The following is a 22,611-nucleotide window of genomic DNA, read 5'->3' on the forward strand; positions in this document are numbered from 1 at the left end:
AGGAGAGACCTTTATGGTAACGTAAGCCAGTACATGATTTGGACCTATGCTGTTGGTGTCACTCTGTATTGCAAACTAGCCTTTCACACCAATTTAGCTAACTGACCCCCAGATTTCTATAAGTATGACTCATGGTAGATCCAGTTTACAGCAGAGAAGTGAACTGATATATTTTGATAGAATGAATAAGAAGAGGCAATGTCAACAGAAGGGTGCAATTCCAAAAAGGATACCGGAACAGGGAAATTCGGGCTGTGTGTGCACGTCATTGAATGGGTATGTTTGTATTTATGTATGTAGGAGGGTGGATGCTGAAAGTGGTAAAATTAGCATACATGGTCCTGACTTTGTATAAAATTCCAAAGCAAAGAAGTTACAATTAATATTTGTAGGGCAGTGGAGTATTGTATCCAGTCCTGGGATCTGGACTTTAAGAAAGATTTGAAAGCTTTAGAGGGGATGTGTTACTGATTTCTGAGAGTATTTCCCACTGTCTTTCTCCCCTTTGAAGGAAAAGTAGCCAGACCCTTGAAATCATCCTGAAGCCTCAACACTCATCACAACTTAATTGAGCTGTTCTTCCCCACTCTAACTTGTATGTATGTGCCTGAAAAGTCAATATTTTATCATTTAATTTAATCTGGGTTGTGTACAACCCAAGCTAACCTACATTTTCTTTAAAATTCAAGAAAAACAGTCTGCCTGTGTCTTTTCTGATCGGAACAGGTAGCCAGTTAAACACACACTGTATGGTGGCTCAGTGGTTAGCACTGCTGCTTCACAACGTCAGGGATCGGGGTTCAGTTCTAGCTGCGGGCGACTGTCTGTGTGGAGTTTGCACATTCTTCCTATGTCTGCATGGGTTTCCTCCCACAGTTGAAAGATGTGCAGGTTAGGTGAATTGGCCATGTAAAATGGCCCACAGTGTCCAGGGATGTGAAGGCTAAGTGCATTAATCAGGGAAAATGTAGAGTTCAAAGTTTGTGAGAAGATTTGTAGCTCAGGTGCGCGTTGTTGTGGTTCTGTTCACTGAGCTGGGAATTTGTATTGCAGATGTTTCGTCCCCTGTCTGGGTGACATCCTCAGTGATTGGGAGCCTCCTGTGAAGCGCTTCTGTGATGTTTCCTCCGGCATTTATAGTGGTTTGTCTCTGCCGCTTCCGGTTGTCAGTGGCCGGTATATTGGGTCCAATATACGAAACGGCTGCAACACAAATTTCCAGCTCGGCGAACAGAACCATAACAAAATGTAGAGTAATAGGGTAGGGGAATGGGTCAGGGTGGGATTCTCTTTGAAGGGTCGATGTGGACGTATTGGGCCAAATGGCCTGTGTTCACACTGTCGGGATGCTATGATGAGAATTGACAAGAGTATCTCTTGTAGTCAAATAGAGTGGAAAAAGAGGAAGCCATTTGGTTCCTCCTTAGCTGATCATAACACTAGGTGCATCGTTTTTATAAACAACTGAGTCTTTGAATTTAAATGACTTGCTTTGATCTTGTAACCATCTTTAACTTTGGGATTCTTTGTATGCAACAAGTGGTCATGGGTAAACGTGATGTTGACCTGCTCTATTTGGTTTGGTAGTCCAATAGTTGGATGTTAATTCCCTGCCACAATGAAAAATCGATTGATAAACCTACTTCTCAAACCTCTAGGTACGTGATACTTTTCTCTGAATTGTAATGTTAAAATTCATCCATATGTCTCAACATTGCAGCACTTGTTGCACCAAAAGGCAGCGGCAACATTTCCAGTTCTTTTTTTTCATTTTCAGCCTCATGTAGATGAAGCCAAACGAGCAGTGGGAAATATAAAGCCAGAATCACTCTCAGAAATCCGGTCACTACGAATGCCACCTGATGTCATCAGGGATATTTTGGAGGGAGTGTTACGTTTGATGGGTATTTTTGATACCTCATGGGTCAGCATGAAAAGGTGAGGATTTTTGAGGTATTAATCCATATTGTATTAGACAATCAGGATGTTGTATTGTTCATGTTCAAATGCTGCATTTATCGAGTGTACCATCATCTCTCATGTTCAAATGCAGCATTTGAACATGAGAGATGATGGTACAAAGGATAATTGTAGACATTTCATTTTGTGTCTGTATAAAACATACTAAATTGAGGATGTTTTGAATTAGAAAAATTCCCCTATTTTCATCTACTGGCAATGGTATGTGATATGATGGCCACTTGAATAGTTAAAGTTGGAAGGTTTTTCTTTGCTGTGCCAAAGTAGCTTGGTTTCATTGTCAACTAATTTTTTTCTTGCTACCAAAGTGTGACATTCTCAATTCCAGTAGGTTTTCTTGTGGTCTGTAATCAAGATTGGATCAAATAATATAATTTAAGGATATATTTTTAGTCTGTTCTTCATTTAACGTTATTCCTATCTTACAAAATTATAAGAAGCTACTGTTTGATTTTTAGAATGTAGTTTAAATTGTATTCATTCCCTGCTCAAGGCTTCCCTCTATCTGGCCTCTTCCTCCCGTAGATGGACTCCAGAGAACCCATCAGGTTGTATTCAGAATTAAGGCTTGTTGATGATTCTTGTAGCCTGGGATGATGAGGTCAATTGTAAAATCCCAGACCTGTGTCTCTTTTTTTTGTTTCAGATTTCCAACATTTGCAGTACTTTGTTTATCTTCATCTCAGTATTAGTTCTTCACTTTGAATTAAAAGAACAATTGTAGAAAGGACAAAATCACTTTTTTGTGCATATAATTAAGTGGTTTTGCATTAGCTGAACAAGTTGTTTCCCATGCTAATATGCATGTTTATATTTGAAACCAATGCGATGTAGCCTGATTTTAGGTGTTATAGAGTCACAGAGTCATTCATCCTGGAAACAGACCCTTTTGGTTCAACTAGTCCATGCTGACTATGTTCCCAAACTAAACTAGTCCCACTTGCCTCAGATTGGCACATATTCCTTCAAACCTTTCTTATTAATATACTTTTCTAAATGTCTTTTAAATGTTGTAACCATACCTGCATCCACCACTTCCTCTGGCAGTTTATTCACACAACCATTGTGTCTAAAACAAAAGTTGCCCCTCATTTTCTTTTTAAATCTTTCTCCTCTCACCTTAAAAATGTGCTCCTAGTTTTGAACTCCCCCACCCTCAGGCAAAGACTCTTGCTATTCACCTTGTTTATGACTCTCATGATTTTAAAAACCTCTATAAGGTTACGCCTCAACCTCCTGTACTCCAGTGAAAAATTGTCATGGTTCTGCTCGCCGAGCTGGGAATTTGTGTTGCACACATTTCGTCCCCTGTCTAAGTGACATCCTCAGTGCTTGGGAGCCACCTGTGAAGCGCTTCTGTGATGTTTCCTCCGGCATTTACAGTGGTTTTTTCTCTGCCGCTTCCGGTTGTCAGTTCCAGCTGTCCGCTGCAGTGGCCGGTATATTGGGCCCAGGTCGATGCGTTTGTTGATAGAATCTGTGGATGAGTGCCATGCCTCTTGGAATTCCCTGGCTGTTCTCTGTTTGGCTTGTCCTATAATAATAGTGTTGTCCCAGTCCAACTCATGTTGTTTGTCATCTGTGTGTGTGGCTACTAAGGATAGCTGGTCGTGTCGTTTCGTGGCTAGTTGGTGTTCATGGATACGGATCGTTAGCTGTCTTCCTGTTTGTCCTATGTAGTGTTTTGTGCAGTCCTTGCATGGGATTTTGTACACTACGTTGGTTTTGCTCATGCTGGGTATCGGGTCCTTTGTCCTGGTGAGTTGTTGTCTGAGAGTGGCTGTTGGTTTGTGTGCTGTTATGAGTCCTAGTGGTCGTAGTAGTCTGGCTGTTAGTTCAGAAATGTTCTTAATGTATGGCAAAATGTCCCATTTTAATCCCAGTGAAAAATGTCCCAGCCTATCCAGCCTACTTTTCTAACTCAAACCTTCCATTCCTGGCAACATCATGGTTAGTCTTTTCTGAACCTTCTCCAAATTAAAAACATTCTTCTTATAGCAGGGTGACCAGAACTGCTCACAGTACTCCTGAAGAAGCCTCATCAATGTCTTGTACAACCTCAACATGACGCTCCAACTCCTATACTCTGTGGTCTGAACAATGAAAACAAGTGTGCTAAAAGCCTTCTTAACCACCCTATTTATTTGTGACACAAATTTCAAAAAATTATGTACCTATGTTCCCTAGATCTCTCTGTTTTACCTCTCACTACCTTGCTCAGCTCAGTGTTTTAAAGGGTCAACAGAAGAATCTTTGTATTTGTTGAATGTTCTTCTTAGGAAAAGATTTCAAACACCTCTGGTATAAATAAACAAATATTCAATGGAGTAATATCTGAAGCCAAATAATGCATTCTATTTATTAGTTGAAGAAAGTGGTTGCTTTTTGAAAATGGTTAAATGTACTTTAGCTCTTTTATTTAAAAAAAGGCTTGATACCAATTATTTTTCCACACAAACAAAACATATTTTACACAAAATAGTTTGTAATATAATGAGGTGTCAATGTCTGATTTGAAAGAACATGGCACTTTAACATTTGATTTTGATTATCACAGTTTCTTGGCAAAACGGGGAGTGAGAGAAGAGATAGCAACTTTTGATGCCTGGAATATCAGCAGAGAAATACGAGAGAGTGTAGAAGGACTCTTACAGAAAAACAGTGCTTCATTTGACCCTAAGGTATAATTGATAATAGAAGATTGTTTTATGTAAGTTTATTAGAAATAATTAAGTGAATGACAGTTGGAAAATAAAACAATTAATGCTGTTTGTTCATTTAGTTTTCTTGACATCAGAATGAACCATGATTTTTGTTTTGATATTGCTAGAAACTCTTGCAGTTGTAATAATCTGAAGTTCAAATTTATTTTGTTTGTATTGTGTGAAATCTGTTAAATGTGCTATGAATTTGATAATTAATTTACAGAATGCAAAGCGCGCCAGTGCTGCAGCTGCTCCATTGGCTGCATGGGTCCGAGCTAATGTGAAATATTCATATGTGCTGGAGAAGATTCAACCTCTTGAAAAAGAACAGGCTGCATTAGTTGAGTGAGTACTTAAAGATTGTGTCAATAATTCTTCTCTATATATTTTATTGATTTATGTTGCTTGATTCTCATCTTTGTGAAGTATTTCCTGTTGTCTGTGTTCAAAGTGGAGGGGAAATCTGTATGGTAGTGTACCATCTGCTCATTATTTGCATGCAGAATAATTGATGTCAGGGATTGAATTACAACGGTATAGAATAATGGAGGAAATGTCAGTCATATACTAAATCTTGTGGGAAACCCAAGGGCTTTATAAATAAAAACAAACCTGAACTTAGACACCAGATTATGGGATATGACTTACTATCTGACATCTGTTACTAAATAGATATATACTGCTCACATTTTAAGTACAGCTCTTCAATATTGTTGAAGAGAAAGAAAGTTGCCAATGATGCTCATCTTGCACTGTTCAGGAAAAGTGAAAGAATGCCAAATTTCTGACAAACACAACATTAAATACAACATTTTATATACCACAGGGTTAGGAGTTGCTGATTTGTTGGTTACTCGATTCTCATTGTCCAAAGCATACTTTCAAATGCAGGATATATATTGTCTGTCAACCAAAGGAATATGTTCAAGCTTTGTGCCATTTCTGCTGAAGAGAAGCATGTAATTCCCTAATATTTTCTCTCTGTCAATGCTTTGTCCAAGCATGCAAAAGAACTTGGAACACTGGGACAGGAGGAGGCCCTTTGTCTCAGCTGTTCTATTCAATAAGATCATGGAAGACGTAGTTGTGGTCTTAACTGCATTTTCCTGTCTGCTTATCATAACATCTGATTCCTGTATTAAAAAAAATTACTCTTTAAATGAATTCAAAGACCCAAACTTCCCTCTCTGCTTTCTGCAAAAGGGGATTCAACATACTCATGATCTCTAATGGGAAAAAAGCATCTCCTTATCTCTGTCTTATAAGGAAGATCTCTTATTCTTAGGCTGTACCTGCTTCCTCTTGTCTGCTGCACAACACATTACTCAATAAAATCACCATTTCTAAATGCCAGTGTATATAGGCCTAATCTGTTCAACCTTTCTTTATAATATAATGCCCTTCATTCCAGGAAAGAATCAATTGAACTCTCTCTGAATTGGATCTAACATACCCTTTTTCAAATAAGGAGATCAAAGTTAGCATCCCTTGTCCATGGTATAACTTGTTCTGACATTTTGAAATGTAGCATTCTTGCTTTTATCCTGATGAGTGACAGATGAAAAGCTTTAACACCATGTCTCAATTCTGAGTAATATAACATTTAAAATCAAGTTTAATAAATTTTGTAAAATTTCAAGGTTTCTTGCCATGGCGTTTCTTGTAATTTTTAATGTAGTGGTAAATAATGGCTAAAATTATGCAGTGATAACAATAAAGCAACTAGTGGGAAATAAATGAACTGATGACAACTTCCACACTTGCAGTATTAAAATATCATGGAAAGCCATTTCTAGAATTGAGTTGTTTAATTTATTTGTATTTGATGGATAAGTTAGGAGATCTCAAACAAGTATGCCATTTTAGATCGTGGTCGTAGTGAACAGCTAGCACAAGCTAAGTTTTATATTCACATTCATGAAAGGCAAGAGATAAGCATCATTCCTAGGAGACGCAAGCAAGTCTTTGAGATAATTGATCAAACTGACTGAAAAACTTGACACATTTGTGATATTCGGCAGTCGTCAAACTGATCATGTGCTGGAGACTGGATAGTGTCAAGGCAGCTTCTTTACATGAAAAGAATATAAAACAACTTACTTCACAGCAAAAATTTGGCTTGTTCAGAGAGGACGATTGATTTATGTTGAAAAGTTGAGATGGAGGTTGATCATGTTCCTGTCTGATCTTCGGACGTGTCCATGTAAAAGGGTTGTCTTGTGATTGCAGAAATCTTACACATACAGTTCTTACAGTTTTTTTTGTGTACTTTGCTTTAATGAAGAACATTGGGTATATTCTGTTGTTGGAACCACCTTGATTATTTGATATCTAAAGCTGATGGACCAGGAAAAGTGGAAATAAAACCCTACAGATGCAAATTGAATCCAGCAGCAGGGGCTCAGGTCAAACTGTCCTAAATAATGTTGAGCTTTGAATGTTGTTGTGGCTCCATTTTAATTATGACACATTCTGAGAGTGTTATAATGTTCTCCAGGTAAAATGAGGCCTGCATCTGAATATAGGCAAAAGTGAGGACTGCAGATGCTGCAAACCCGAGTTCAGATCAGAGTGGTGCTGGAAAAGCACAGCAGGTCAGGCAGCATCCGAGGAGCAGGAAAATTGACGTTTCGGGCAAAAGTCCTTCATTTGGAATACAGGCAGAAAGCCTCCAAGGTGGAAAGATAAATGGGGGGTGGGGCTGGGGAGAAGGTAGCAAAGTGTTCCGAGGTGGAAGATGAGGCGTTCTTCCTCCAGGCGTCGGGTGGTGAGGGAGCGGTGGTGGAGGAGGCCCAGGACGTGCATGTCCTCGGCAGAGTGAGAGGGGGAGTTGAAATGTTGGGCCACGGGGCGGTGGGGTTGATTGGTGCGGGTGTCCCGGAGATGTTCCCTGATGCACTCTGCGAGGAGGCGTCCAGTCTACCCAATGTAGAGGAGAACGCATCGGGAGCAACGGATACAATAAATGGCATTGGTGGATGTGCAGGTGAAACTTTGATGGATGTGGAAGGCTCCTTTGGGGCCTTGGATGGTGGTGAGGGAGGAGGGGTGGGTGCAGGTTTTGCAATTCCTGTGGTGGCAGGCGAGGGTGTCAGGACGGGAGGGTGGTTTGCTGGGGGCTGTGGACCTGACCAGGTAGTCATGGAGGGAATGGTCTTTGCAGAAATCGGAAAGGGGTGTGGAGGGAAATATATTTCTGGTGGTGGGGTCTGTTTGGAGGTGGCGGAAACGTTGTCGGATGATGAGGTTAATGCGAAGGATGGTAGGGTGGAAAGTGAGGACCGGGGGGTTCTGTCCTTTTTACAGTTGGAGGGGTGGCGTTTGAGGACGGAGGTGTGGGATGTGGATGAGATGCGTTGGAGGGCATCTTCAACCACGTGAGAAGGGAAATTGTGATCTCGAAAAAAGGAGGCCATCTGGTGTGTTCTGTGGTGGAACTGGTCCTCCTGGGAGCAGTCTGTGGTGGAACTAGTCCTCCTGGGAGCAGTCTGCATCTGAATATGCGGAAAAGGCAAGAGTGTAACTATTGTATTAAGTATTCAGGAATGATACCACGATTCTTTTATATCATTGCTGTAACTTATCAATTTGATAATCTGATGATATAAAAGATACAACATTCTGTTTAATGATGGTTTGCATAAGTTTCTCATACCAAAGTGATTTTCAGCATGTCTTCAGCATTTTATCTTTTTCTTGACCAGAAACCTAAGTAAAACGGAAGAGAGGAAACAGAATCTGGAAGTCAAGCTCTGCAGTGTGGGACGCAAAGTGGCTGAACTTAAGGAAAAGTAAAAGTTTATTTGAAGATATTTTTCAGAATTAAAATTTAATATGATAATATTAACTCAATATTAATATTAACCATAACAGAACAGAGGACATGATATTTCCCATCTTATCAATAAGTTTCTTTGGAATGATCCGAAACTCAGACAGGATCAGTCTTTTCCCATAAATTTGTAAATTTCCTTTATTCCATTATTTAATATTACCTTTAAAAAAAAGAGCAATCGGCTGAATATTTTGGCCTCTGTCTCCATGAGGCTTAGTGGGTTTTTTTCAAATCTTCCCAAATTTACCACATTAACAAGCTACCACACCCCAATGGCACACTTCCATCCAGTGCCAGTTAGATTCTATCACTTGCTGTAGCTGGGAGAGCTCACCACTCCTGGGATATCCCAGAACAGATTGTCAGCCCTGGTACCAGTGCTACCTTTAAAAAGCTGTTATACACCTTGACAAACATTGGTAGTCCACTGCTGCCCTACACAGTTTGTCACATTTGTCCTGAACTTGTCAGAAATTTGCCAAAATCATTTAAATCATTATCTCCTGGTCGTCTTTCAATTGTTATAATTTTCTTATGACCACATGATTTTATACTTCAAAATAGATATTTCCAATGTAATTAGGAAGTACAGCTGACAATTTCGATAAGGCTAACAGCAAGATTTAAGTCCAACAGACAACACTAAAACCACAAGTAGTTACAACTTCTTTCTCTTAAACCTATCTTTTACCTTCCACTCTACAATACTAGTCCGATTAAGAAAACACCCTGATTAAGATTTACATAAAGAAATCACGTTTCAAAACCAGCCAGCTTTGTCAATTCTCCTTTGTAGATTTTCCTCTATTTTGCTGGGTCATGTTTTCTTTGGTCTTCTGCTGCACAATCTTTCTTATGGACAGGTACTTTATAGAGAGCTAGCAGTCTGAACTTGTTGGTGCTCTTTGCAGTTCTAAGAGTATGGTCTTTTCTTTCTAAACTTTCTTTGCAAATTTGGGAATCATCTTCAAACCCCAGAACCTTTTTAGCAACTTTAAGAGCCATTTCTCTCACTTCTAATTTAAACTACCACAAGCCACCGAAATTAAACAAATTGTCTCACCTATGTTTTATTTAAAGATCTAGGACACTAACTGGCAAGTGTTTAAACCTTCATAACACAGGTAATAATCAATAATCGCCAGAAATAGGCATTTTCCTGCTTCCCTCGTGAGAATTTCATTTGGACGCCAGATCCAAATGTCAAGGAAGTCCCCACTGGATTTCTCTCTCAATTCTGTCAGATTTCTCACCATAGCCCACATTATACAGGGCTTTATTAGATTTTGCCCAATGTCTACTTCAACCAGTCCTCATATCAAAATATTTCACACTTCAACATCCCTCTCTATGCAAAAACCTCTTCAAATTTAATCTGATTATTTCAGCAATGATTTGAAATCACTTATCCTTTGTCACTGATGGTCAGTGATCATTGCATTTTTAAATGCTTACTTATTTAGTGAATTAGTCAAAAACTGTGTCACCATTTGTTTAAATAGATTCCAGATCAGAACAACTGAAGCAGCTAAACTGGAAGCAGAAGTAAATAAAGCTCAGGAGACCATAGAAGCAGCTGAAAAACTGATACGTCAACTTGATGGGGAACACAGAAGGTGGAATGCACAAGTAAGCTTCATTCTTGAAATTTGCCAAAATCATTTAAATCGTTATCTCCTGGTCGTCTTTCAATTGTTATAATTTTCTTATGACCACATGATTTTATACTTCAAAATAGATATTTCCAATGTAATTAGGAAGTACATCTGACAATTTCGATAAGGCTAACAGCAAGATTTATTGCAGATTAATGGCATGGACAGAATCCCTTGTAAAGTTACTCCAAAACTTTTAATATTGTCTTCAGTGGTTAACACATAGTAAACCAATGGCTTTGTGTTTTTTTCTGTTAAAGATGCAATTTCAAATTGTGACTTCATCGAGAACTAGTAATTGTCATTGGGATTTTGGAGAAAATATAAAAATTACAACATGGAAATAAGCTTAGCTCAACATGTCACTATTAGAATTCACCCCCACAACAGCAATTGTGCTAATTATATATCCCCAATAGGAATGTATAAGAATGTGTGTTTTCTGACATTGAGCATCATTATCTGACGTAGAGTTCTGTTCAAAAATGATATATTTTTAGAGTTTTGTTATTAAGTTAAAATATTCAGAATCATTAGTTTTACTGAAATAAATGATCCCCATCTTCTGATAAAAATAAAGATTAAAACAAACTCTACTGTTCTTATGTGGTAAGACTTCAGTTTTAGTATTTGAAGTTACACTTCATTGTCAAAAATCACATTAGTGGCTGGAGGCCAGTTTTTGTTCATGTTTGAACAAATGCATGGATTTTGTTTTTGTCTTTCTGAACTTGATATGAAGGCAAATCGAAGGCTATTGTTTGCATTATTGTGAAATATAGTAAAAGATGCATGTTTCCATTTGGCAGTGCGCATGCAGGAGAAATGTCACTTCAACTGAATTATTTTGTTCTTTTTACACTGTAATAAAGAAAATGAAAGAATGCAATAGTCCTAGGATTGACCAGCTCAAAATCCAAACAGGGAAATTGTACTAGCTCTCTGACGAGGCAGAGATGTGATTCAAGGCAGAAAAAGTCCTGTGACAATCGGCATTAAATCTGTCATTTTAAAATGATCAGAATTCTTGTAAAAACAATTGAGTCCTAAATGATGGGCATTTAATTTGTTTGAATTATTTTTGCACTCAAGTAGCTGTGCCATGATAGAAATGTGATAAGCACATTCTACATTTATGATTGTATTAAAATTATAAAAGTGGTCTTCCATTTAATACAATGACAAGCAGATTTTTTTCTTCCTCTGAGGGTATTTTATGTGGAATTCTCTTTCTCAGTAAGCAGTAGAGACTGGGTCATCAAATTTATTCAAGGTACAGTTAGATTTATAACATAGAAGAGAGTTAAGGATTGCAAGGGAAGTTGAGACGACAGTCAGATCATCCATGATCTTATTGAATGACAGAATTGAAGGTTGCAACTTTGACATGGTTGGCTATATTATTCTGCTCCAACTCCTTTCCAATATCATTCAGATAGTTGGGGTTACACTCACCTAGTCTCATTCTTGTACATCTAAACATGGCCAAAAGATAACCTACAATGGATTCTATTCCTATTCTTGTTTTTGAGTTGTTACTTCAGGTATTTTCCAGTGATATATTCTTGGGTCCTCCTAGCTCTCATGTACATGCTTCCAAATTGATAATTTATCACACCATTGGTTTGAGCTCTTCACTCTTTGCTAAATTATCATTTTACTTATCTGACTTCCAGTATTCCATGCCTTTTCTAGCATGCAGTCCTGTCACTTATTAACCTGTACTTTGAAGTGTACATTGGCTCCTTGTTAGGCCAGGAGGTCTGTCTGCCTCTCGATAAACCAATCTTAAACATTACAACACTTTGAAATAAATTTACTGTCATTATTCCAACTGTTGACAGTTCTGGCCCTGAGATGCCATGCCCTAGCCATGACCTCTGATCTCTCCCTCTCTAATTTCTCTCCCAGAACATTCATCATTTTAAAGATATGTATTGTCTAATTTTTATTTTAAAGTCTTATTTCCATTTTTATAATGCAAAGTATCTATGTAAACTTGTGCTGTAATTTCTATTCCTGCAGTGATGGCATTGCAGGTTTAGAAGATAATTACAGATGAGGAATAGCATTCCTCTGATATTGGGAAGAATATCTGATATTAGTTTATTAATCAAGAAGGATCTACAATTTCCATGTCTTAGCATCTAATTATTTCCTAAATATATCCAAACCTTTTCCTGCTGTATTCTAAATGTCGGTCAGAAAGAATATTAATCCTAAAATTATCTTTAGTTTGAACTTACTCCTCATCTTATTTCCACATTTCAGTTCATAAGACCATAAGACATAGAAGCAGAAGTTAGGCCATTCAGCCTATCAAGTCTGCTCTGCCATTCAATCAAAGCTGATAAGTTTCTTAACCCCATTCTCCTGCTTTCTCCTTGTTCCCCTTGATACTCAGAACCTATCTATCTCAGTCTTAAATATACTCAATGACCTGGCCTCCACAGCCCCCTTAGGCAATAAATTTCATAGTTTCATCACTCTCTGGCTGAAGAAGTTTCTCTTTATCTCTGTTCTAAGATATCTTCCCTTTACTATAAGGCTACACCCTTTGGTCCTAGTGTTCCGGTCCTAGTCTCTCCTATCAATGGAATCATCTTCCCAACATCTGCTCTGTCCAGGCCATTCAGCATTCTGTATGTTTCAGTTAGATTCCCCCCTCTTCCTTCTAAACTTGTGAACCTCCTCTGAATACGGTCCTGGGCCAATACATCCTTCCTGAGATATGGGGCCCAAAACTGTGCACAATACTCCAAATGTGGTCTGACCAGAGTCTTATAGAGCTTCAGAAGTACATCTCTGCTTTTATATTCAACCTGCAAGTTTACCTTGAGAGGATCCTGGAGTAGAACTCACAAGTCTCTTTGCACTTCAAACTTCTGAATTTTCTCCCCATTTAGAAAATAGTCAGTGCCTCTATTCTTCCTACCAAAGTGTATGACCACACACTTTCCCACATTGTACTTCATCTGCCACTTCTTACACTCTCCTAACCTGTCCAAATACTTCTGCAGCCTCCCCTCCCCCTGAATGCTACCTGTCCCTCTACCTTTGTATCTTTGTATCATCTGCAAGCGTATCCACAATGCCCTCAGTTCCTTAATCTAGATTGTTATATATAAAGTGAGAAGTTGTTGGCCTAACACTGAGCCTTGCAGAACACCACTTATCACTGGCTGCCATCCTTAGAAGGACCCTTTCATCCCTACTCTCTGCTTTCTGCCAGACAGCTACGTTTATATCCATGCTAGCACCTTGTCTCTAAATATCGATCATAAAACATTTTTAGCCCAACACCATGGGTCCTTATCTTACTCAGTAGCCTCCTGTGTGGTACCTTGTTAAAAGCCTTCTTGAAGTCCATTTGGATGACATCCATTGGCTGTCCTTGGTCTAACCTGCTCATTACTTCCTCAAAGAATTCTAGCAGATTTGTCAAGAATGACCTCCCCTTCATGAAACCATGTGGACTTTGCCCTATTTTACCATACGCTTTCAAGTGTTCAGAAATCTCATCCTTCACAATGGATTCCAGGATCTTACCCACAACCAAGGTTAGGCTAATCAATATGTAATTTCCCGTCTTTTGCCTTAGTTGCTTTTTAAACATAGGTCTCACATTAGTGATTTTCCAGTCCTCTGGACCCTCCCTAATTCTACTAACTCCCCAGCCATGTCTTCGGCTATCTCTCTTAGAACTCTGGGGTGTAGTCCATTTGGTCCAGGTGATTTATCCACCTTCAGGCCATTCAGTTTTTCTAGCAATTCAATCAGGTTTCCATGCCATTTAGTATTTGTAAACATCAAAATCTCCTTTCAAGAATTACTTTCCAGTCTGAAATCCTTTCTGAGTTCCTCTCTTTAGCAAAGAAATCAGTACCGTGAAAGTTGAACTGCACAATGTGCATATCAAAAATCTAGATGCACAGATCAGTGATCTTGGCAGGATTTCTTTGTCCCATCATGACCTGTGTAGTTAGATTTTCAGTGGGAGAATCCTGGTATGAATATTGCATTGTAAATTAATGTCTTTCTAGTATAGAATTTGTGTGAAGCGAAAATATTTTAATTTCACTGAAACTACAAATCTTGTGTGAAGTTCTCTTAAGTTTTTAGTTAGTTTGTGACACATTAAATTTTATTTTTCCTTGGAAGAAAGCAAGTAATGCTCCTTATTAAGACACGGCTCTCTGGAAAAGTAATTCTATCATGTTATTGTGAGAAAATATTGTTAACAATTCTAGCATTTTGATTTAAAACTGCACACCCTTCTTTACTATTCGCAGTTGTTTGTTGGTGGCTCCACAATAATATAGCCCAAACCTATAGCCTTTTGCATATGGAAATCAGATGTGCTGATGCACGTGATGGAAGTCTTGACTTCCTAACCTTTTATAGGATTTACCTGAGAAGTTTCAAATTCCAATGAGGAATTGCCCTGCTCCCTGTGATTCTCTATTAAAGCCTTTGACTCTGAACTAAAGTAGGGGGATTCAGATTGTTCCGATGAATAGTTAACCAGAAATGACCAAAAAAGAAATCAAGTCTTACTCCAGGGTAACTCCAGAACCCATTCACAATAAGCCCTGTTGAACTTGCCTACTATACACCATCTCCCGATAGTAGGATAGGAGTAGATTGACTTGAATTAGCATTAGGATTACTGGGACGAGAAGTGATAAATTACCCTATTTTACTTCCATTAATTCACTACTTGCATTCACAACTGTATGAAAATTTTATGAAGATAGTACTGGGGTCTGCTGTGATTTCACACTCGATCAAACCCTCCTCTGAGATGGACCTTAACAGTTTGCATATCAAACATTTGGTCAGTATGCTATTTAAGATCATGTAAAGATGTCCATATGGGCAAAGCATCAGAAAGATCTCAGTACCTTTAGAACTGGGCCTTTAGGATGATAAGAGAAGGGCAGGAAATTGGAAATGAATGTTTCTAATTCCTCCTTTTACAAATCTTTCTAGGTAGCAGAGATTACAGAAGAGTTAAATACTTTGCCAAAGAGAGCACAACTGGCTGCTGGTTTTATCACGTATCTGTCTGCCGCTCCAGAAGATCAGAGAAAAGCCAGTTTGGAAGAATGGATGAAATCATCAGGCCTTCAAAGTAAATATCAAGTATATTTTTGTTAACATTTTCCAGTCACTGATCAATAAGCTGAAGTACCTTCTTGTGTCCTTTCTGTTCTACTACTCAAAAGGCTTTTATCCATATTTTCCTGGCATTTAATATTACTTAAGAAACCAGAGGAGCAAAATAAATTGCTTATTGTATTTCTCTTGTTTTGTAAACTAGCTTCCTACATTTTGAAATTTATGCTATTAGAACTCTGGACTTTCTAACTATAATACTGAATCTTTAGTAGTCAGAATTAAAACAGAATAATAAGTGTCAGATTATACCATAGAAATGTATTAATTCACTTGGAAATATGGAAAATGTGTAATTGATTAGAAATTTTATCTGCTAAACTATGTTAACTGATGTGAAAATTGATGGTTGACATAAAACTATAGCTTTTGCAAATATAGAAAGATGGGACTTTAGATGCCTAGCCTGAGTCTTGTATTCGAACATGTGAATTGGATTATTTACTTTCAATATAATCCTGGTTGCATAATGCACAAAACTCTGAATAACCATCAATAGCTATTTTCTAAAGTGGTCAATCTGTCCCTGAATATCTACAACCTTGCACTGCTGTGGTAACAGTCAAAGCCACAATCTATTACTAATCTTAGCGAACATCCAGTATAGCATCTGCTTTGTCAGTACTGCTTGTCCAGCCTTCAAGCACCAGCTGTTTCTTCATATGTATCTTCATGACCTAATCTTGAGTGTAAATGCACAATTTCAATATTTAGAAATATAAGGAGGATAATGATGTAGCATTAAATGGATAGTGGAAAGGGCAGAGACAGTGATTGATTTTAAACGCAGTTTGAAATTATCCATTAGTGTAGGAATCATGAGTCAAAACAACACAAGCAAGCTGAAGTAGTCCACTTGATTGACAATTCATTCCACAACCTTCAGTATTCACTTCCTCGACCACATCATTCAGGGTGGCAGCAATGTGTACCATCTACAAGATGCGCTACAGTAATTCACTAAAGTTCCAACATCAGCACCTCCCATACTGTGACTTCTACCATGTAGAAGACAAGAGAGCAGTTGCATGGAACAACCTCACCTGAATCTTCCATTCTAAGTGACACATTTCAAAATATATGACTGATTCTCACTGTTTGCTGTGTCAAAATCCTGGAATTCCCTTTCCAATTCATTGTGGGTGTCCTTACATTGCGAAGTCTAGAGCGGTTTAAGAAGGAAACTCACCCACCGCCTTCTCCAGGACAAATCAGGATGAATCATAAATTATGGCCTAGCCAGTAGCTTTCACATCCCATAACCAAATAAGAATATAAACTAAAAGCTCCAGTTCTAAATAGGGGGCAATGACCAGAGAGACCTTGGTGAGTGTGCATGGATCATTTGAAAATGATAGGGTGGGTTGAAAAGTAGTAGAAAAGGCAAATGACACCTTGGACTTTATAAAAGAAGCATGGGCTTGGATTTTGTCAGCAATGTGTCATTCTCGATGTTATAACTGGAACTGTGTGCAACTTATGCTCTCATCTCTTTTTCACACAATTACTATGAAAATTTCTGGCGTCGTCAGCGTGCATAGAAAAAGCATGGCAGAGAAACCTTTCAGTGGTGGAACTCACCTTCAAATGAAAATACAGCAGCTGTAGGTTGGCTAGAAAAGAACTTCATATTCAGATCGGCAGTCTCTGCTTCACAGCCAAAGTTCTTCAGTCCAACTATATCGCTATTAACTAAGAAAGACTTGAGGGAATGGGTGTTTTAAAATTGAGATTTGCTTCATAAGTATTGACTTCTTGCTTTTCATATGAGCATCATTGCAACTTGTTGAGACTAGCTTAATCAGAAAGTTATTTGCATTGTTATGCGTACAAAGGAATTCGGGATATTTCTAATTGTGCAAGAAATAGTAATTTGTTTTTGCTTACTCTTGAATGATCATGCTAGTGTCCAGTTTTGTACTGGCCAATCTTTGTGACATAGCTGAACTTCCAGGCTCAGCTGTCCCTCTGTGCATTGTAAAGGACATTGTCCAAGATCATTCTCATTGGCAATAATTCGTCAAAATTCTGCAAGGGTTCTTGCAGCCAATAGCTGGAGATGGATGTGATTTGGACAATACTGGCACCATTATTTAGGCACTTGGTTTTCTCATTTTGACTGATTATCCTCAGCATTCAATTCCCATGCCTAGGATACTAGACCCTTCATACTTGACATCTCCATGAAGACATGTCATATCATATTTGAAACGTTAACTGTTTCTTTCTCCACAGATGCTGCCAGAGCTGCTGAGTTTTTCCAGCTTTTTCAGTGTTTGTTTTTGGTCCCCTGTACCCCTGACCCTATTCCACCACTGACTCAACTTTTCTGGTCCCTACCATCCAAGCAAATTGCCATTCTCCACTTCCCCTCCCTTACGCCATAGAGTTAAGAAAGGAAAACATTTGAACTTACAACTGCACAAGGCAACTGGTGTATGTGTCATTGATAGTTGTCCCTTAGAATCGAGCCTGATTGTCTGTCAGGCTGGAGGAGCCTTCGGATGACTGAGGAGCCCAATTCTGGATGTACGTTTTCTTGTAGCAGAGACAGCTTATTAACATTCTCCTCTTTCCCCTGCCACTGCCATCCATCTTGCAATTGAGTTGCTGAGCATCAGTCACCTAAGCCTTCATGACGGGGGGTGCCATGCTGAACAGCAAATAGTTTTCTCCTCCCAGTCAGTGTTGTCAATACATCCATGCTTTAATGCATCTTTGAACATTTCCTTAAACGTATTCCTTTTATTCTACCTTGAAAATTGGCCAGTACTGAGAAGACAACCTGCTGATGTCGGTGATTTTCAAGGAAACAGGCCCGTCCTTCATAGTCCTTCAAGGATACAGGCCCGTCCTTTCAGGAGCAATGAATCTTCGTGGATGTCATTCATGTTGGTCTGGCAGTCCTCCTGTTTGGATTTCCATGGTTCAATGTAGGCACTGCTAGTGGAATCTCAAGGATCTTGATGTGACATCAGTAGACTGCACAGTAGTCTGTACTTTCTGGCAGTATAGGACATAATCAAAATAACCATCTTATAAGCCGGGACCTACGCTAACTTGCAAGTTCGCTCTCATCAAAGACATGTTGTCACAGTTAGAAGAAGGCAGCACTGGTACTGTTGATTTGGTGGTATACTTATTAATGGAAGTCTCTCAGAAGAAGTAGTTGGTGGAATGTGGAAAATGCTGCACCTACTCCAGAGCCACCCTATTGGTTTGACTTGCTCAACTGACTTGCAGAAGGTTGGTAGAGCACCTTGATCTTAGAGATGTTTAAGGGGAGGCCAAGCAGCATATATGAGATATGGAATAGACCAAATATTCTTCATATTGCCCGTATGGATTAATTGGCAAAGTAAAGGCCAAGAAAATCTGTGGAGATGAAGTTTGTTTTTACCCAGAAGTAAACAAGGTTTGAAGCACTCCTTGTCCAAACAATATTGGATAATGACACTGACTGATGGGTTCCCTCAAATGGAGTGTATGATGATACTCAGGTTGATGATGAAACAAGAGATACAGGTGACCAGACAACCTTGCCTTATCTCGGTCTTGATGTAAGAGGTACTTGTTTCAGGTCTACTACTTGGGACAGCGATACCTTATCATGCAGGAGTCACAGGCTGGTGGTCAAACTTCAACCGGCAACCAAAGCACTGGAGGATGATTCAAAGCTGCTTTAATTAGAGAGTCAAATGCCTTGATCAGATAATTGAAGGCAAGGAACAATTTTGGATGTTACTCTCAGGGTCTTTTTCAGGAACTGTCTATCCACAAGGAAATTGTCTACAAAACACCCAGATGGTTGCAAGTCATACTGGATTTCAAGGAAGAACTCGTCAGCCACAGCAAATAGACAGCTCAAGAGGATCTGACCCATGATGCATAGGAGGGAAACCCCTTTGTAGTTTTCACAATCAAATTCATTTCCCGTCTTATAGATAGTCATTAATGGTCATGTTCTTGAAATCTATGAGGATATCCTGTTTGTCGCAGAAATGTAGGATGAGTGCATGGAATTGTGACCTGAGCTGATAATTACCTATGGTAGACTTCAACAGGTATACCATCCGCCCTTCAAGCTTTGTTGGTTTTAATTTGTTGGATAGCCTACTTAAGCTCATTGAAGGTTGGTACATCACAGTGAGAATCCTCCCACAAGGTCTTGTGGGATCATTTAGAGGGTCTCCACTGATACAGTGGATTACCATTTGAGAAGAAGTTTAAAATGTTTCTTCCAAAGCTGAAAACTGGCATTGGCATCCTGGAAGAGCTGGGAGGTGTCCTGTGATTTTCCAGTTGCTCTACAGATGACCTTGGTTTCCTGGAAGAAGGTGTCATCCTGGAAGAATACTGGTCATCATGAACCTGAGATTCATGTACATTATCCACGCACGATTATTTTTCGTATCAAAAATATGTTGCTGGAGTTCAGACTTCTGTTGGTGGTACACTGCTGTTGTTCACTTGGTATGTAGGTGGCTTTGCCAGGTGATGAAGACTGCTTATTTTTGCTTAGAATTATAGACCTGGGTGTCATTGGCATCAAACCATTCCTGGTTTTGTCTTGCAGCAAACCTAATAGTCTGACACAGGCGTCAAAGATGGTGGACTTGAATTGCTCCTCATGTGTCTGGTTGGAAGTGGCATCAATGATGGGCAATTGCTCTGGTACACTGTGCAATTGGTTCTGCTTTTGTGACTGGGCTGGGAACTCATCCCACTGTTCTGGATCCTTCAAGGCAGCAACATCTATCTTTCTCCTGGGTCTACTGGCACTAGATGGATGTTCATCATTGTTGCTTGGCACAATGCAAACATACCTTTGATGAAATCCATGTTTTGCATTGTGCATAACTGTCATTGTGCGTAACTATGTTCTTGCTGTTCTGGGCTCCAACCCCCCCCCTCCACCCCCTCCAAATCCTAACCTCAAAGTGCATAAGCAAGGAGGTTATGATGGACGTTTATAATTTGCAGATAAGGTCTCAGCTGCCATATTGTGTCCAATTCTGGGCACTGCCATTTAGGTGAAAAAAATCAGAGAATGGAAAAAAGATTAATGAGGGTGGCTGAGGGATGGGAGACTTCTGTTACATGGTCAATTTGGAGAAGCCTTCTTTTCATTAGGATTTGAGAGAAGAAGTTTGGAATTGAGAGGAAAATTGATGAAAGTTTTCAAAATGGGCAGCACGGTGGCTCAGTGGTTAGCACTGCTGCCTCACAGTATCAGGGACCCGGGTTTGATTCCAGCCTCTGGTGACTGCCTGTGTGGAGTTTGCACATTCTCCCTGTGTCTGCATGGCTTTCCTCCGGGTGCTCTGGTTTCCTCCTGCTGTCCAAAGATGTGCAAGCTAGGTGAATTGGCCATGCTAAATTGCCCATAGTGTTAGGTGCATTAGTCGGGGGTATATATAGAGTATGGGAATGGGTCTCAGTAGGTTACTGTTTGGAGGGTCAATGTGGACTTGTTGAGCCGAAGGATACCTATCTAATCTATCATGATAGGTCTGGATAGAATAGAAAGGGAAAGCCTGTTCCCAATAGAAGAGTCAAAACTAGAGAATACTGATTTAAGGGATTGGCAAAGGAACCAATGGTGGCAAAGCTTGTTAACGCAGCATGTGTTTATGATCTGGGATGCACTGCCTGTGACTGTGGTGGACTCAGCCTTGAGAGCTATCATGTCTTTTGTGAGCTTGGTAGACATCAGAGGCAGTGATGTGAGTACATTTCTGAAAGGCTATCCCATTTGTCCTTTGGGCTGGAAATAGTGTCAGCTTCCTTCACTGGCCCCATATCCTGACTGGGCCCGTCCGTCAAAGTCAACATTCCTCCCCTTACCACATACTGTCAGCTCCCCGGCCTTTCCAATTTCCCCCTCCTACACTGTGCCCTGCACTGTATGCAAAGAAAGTGTGCTCTTACAATGCAGGGAAGCATTAGAGCACAATTATTTACTACTTCTTTGTATTATCTGATTGAGAAGAGATGCAAAATTCTACATTAGGTTTAGCCAGAAGGAAATATAAGCTGGGAGGGACGTGTCAATATATATTTGTTGGTGGCATTGTATTGGTGAAAATAGTAGGTGGTGATTTGTCGAAGGTGAAGGCTAGGATGAAAGTGAGATGGAACATTATCCACATATCTGTAATTACCTTCATGTTTGTTTGAGCAGAATTTGATCTTCGTCATTTTCTCTACACTGAAAGTGAGCAGTTAATTTGGAAGAGTGAAGGATTGCCATCAGATGACCTCTCTGTGGAAAATGCTCTTGTTATCTTACAGGTAATTTAACTCATTTATCTTTCTTTATTGCAACATTGTTAATACGTCATAATTAAAAATGAGTTCTATTTGATTAACATGTTTTGAGGCAACAGTTTTAATAAAAATACATGCATACATTGAGGAATGCATATAATTTACATAAATAAAATCCCTCAGCTGATTTTATTCTCTTGTATTTGATTGGAATTGTTCTTGTTGTGGTATTGACTGTTTTCTAACAATTAGGAAGTGTTGATGTCCATTTGTGTATTACCTTCTAAGTCCATTTATTCAGCCCTTGTAAAATTTGAAATGGTTTAATTTATATAAATTGTACTATATTATTTAATCTGTACTTCAGTTTACCAAAATTGTTTGCTTCATTCATTACAGAACCCAAATTAAAAAGTATTTGTAAAGTACAAATGAACAGTTGGAAAGTTTCTTATCAGTCCTTTAATTTTACTTCTCAGTTAAAGAAGTACAATGAGTAGATTAAAACCTAAGACTTAGCAGAAACCATTTGGTTGGATCGGAGGACTGTAATAGCTTATTACAGTTAAGTGACTGCTGCTTTGGCCAGAAACAGAGATGTTCCTCACAATTAATGCAAATCACGTTTCTTCATCCCATTATTTCAAAGGGACCCCAATTACACTTTAACATGGGGCTGAATGGGGAAACTGCTTCCACTTTACCAATGTGTGCAAGCAGCTTGGCCTAATCCTTTCCGTATAACTTATCTTGTTGGCCAACCTTTGTTTGGTGCTACTTGTAGCTTCTGCTTAAATGTTTAATCCTGCCAACTGGGCAACTCCTATTTTCTGCATGTTTCAAGTAAGAAGCTGATCAGTGACCTGCAAGTGCAGAGGAGGAGTAAAACTTGGCCTCAAACTTCAGTCTGTTTGTCCAATTTGTGCCACACTGCTCCTCAAATTCACTCATCCAGAGTAGATTGGGAGTTAAAATTGGTGAGAATTTC

At 39.1% G+C, this 22,611-nt stretch overlaps 1 protein-coding gene across 3 annotated transcripts in view; it reads left to right on the forward strand.

The window, feature by feature from the left end:
- Nucleotides 1-22,611, forward strand: part of dync2h1 (dynein cytoplasmic 2 heavy chain 1) — a 565,214-nt gene that overhangs the window by 255,489 nt on the left and 287,114 nt on the right. For all 3 annotated transcript variants that reach the window (XM_043691805.2, XM_043691808.2, XM_043691806.2), the window contains exons 58-64: nucleotides 1,778-1,938; nucleotides 4,538-4,661; nucleotides 4,909-5,030; nucleotides 8,390-8,476; nucleotides 10,023-10,149; nucleotides 15,168-15,309; nucleotides 21,538-21,647. In XM_043691805.2, the coding sequence (XP_043547740.2) occupies nucleotides 1,778-1,938; nucleotides 4,538-4,661; nucleotides 4,909-5,030; nucleotides 8,390-8,476; nucleotides 10,023-10,149; nucleotides 15,168-15,309; nucleotides 21,538-21,647 (873 nt within the window). The remainder of the gene's footprint in view (nucleotides 1-1,777; nucleotides 1,939-4,537; nucleotides 4,662-4,908; nucleotides 5,031-8,389; nucleotides 8,477-10,022; nucleotides 10,150-15,167; nucleotides 15,310-21,537; nucleotides 21,648-22,611) is intronic.

Source organism: Chiloscyllium plagiosum, unplaced genomic scaffold (assembly GCF_037043375.1).
Source record: "Chiloscyllium plagiosum isolate Xiang-an unplaced genomic scaffold, Cpla_swu_hap1 HiC_scaffold_6, whole genome shotgun sequence".
Lineage (NCBI taxonomy): Eukaryota > Metazoa > Chordata > Chondrichthyes > Orectolobiformes > Hemiscylliidae > Chiloscyllium > Chiloscyllium plagiosum.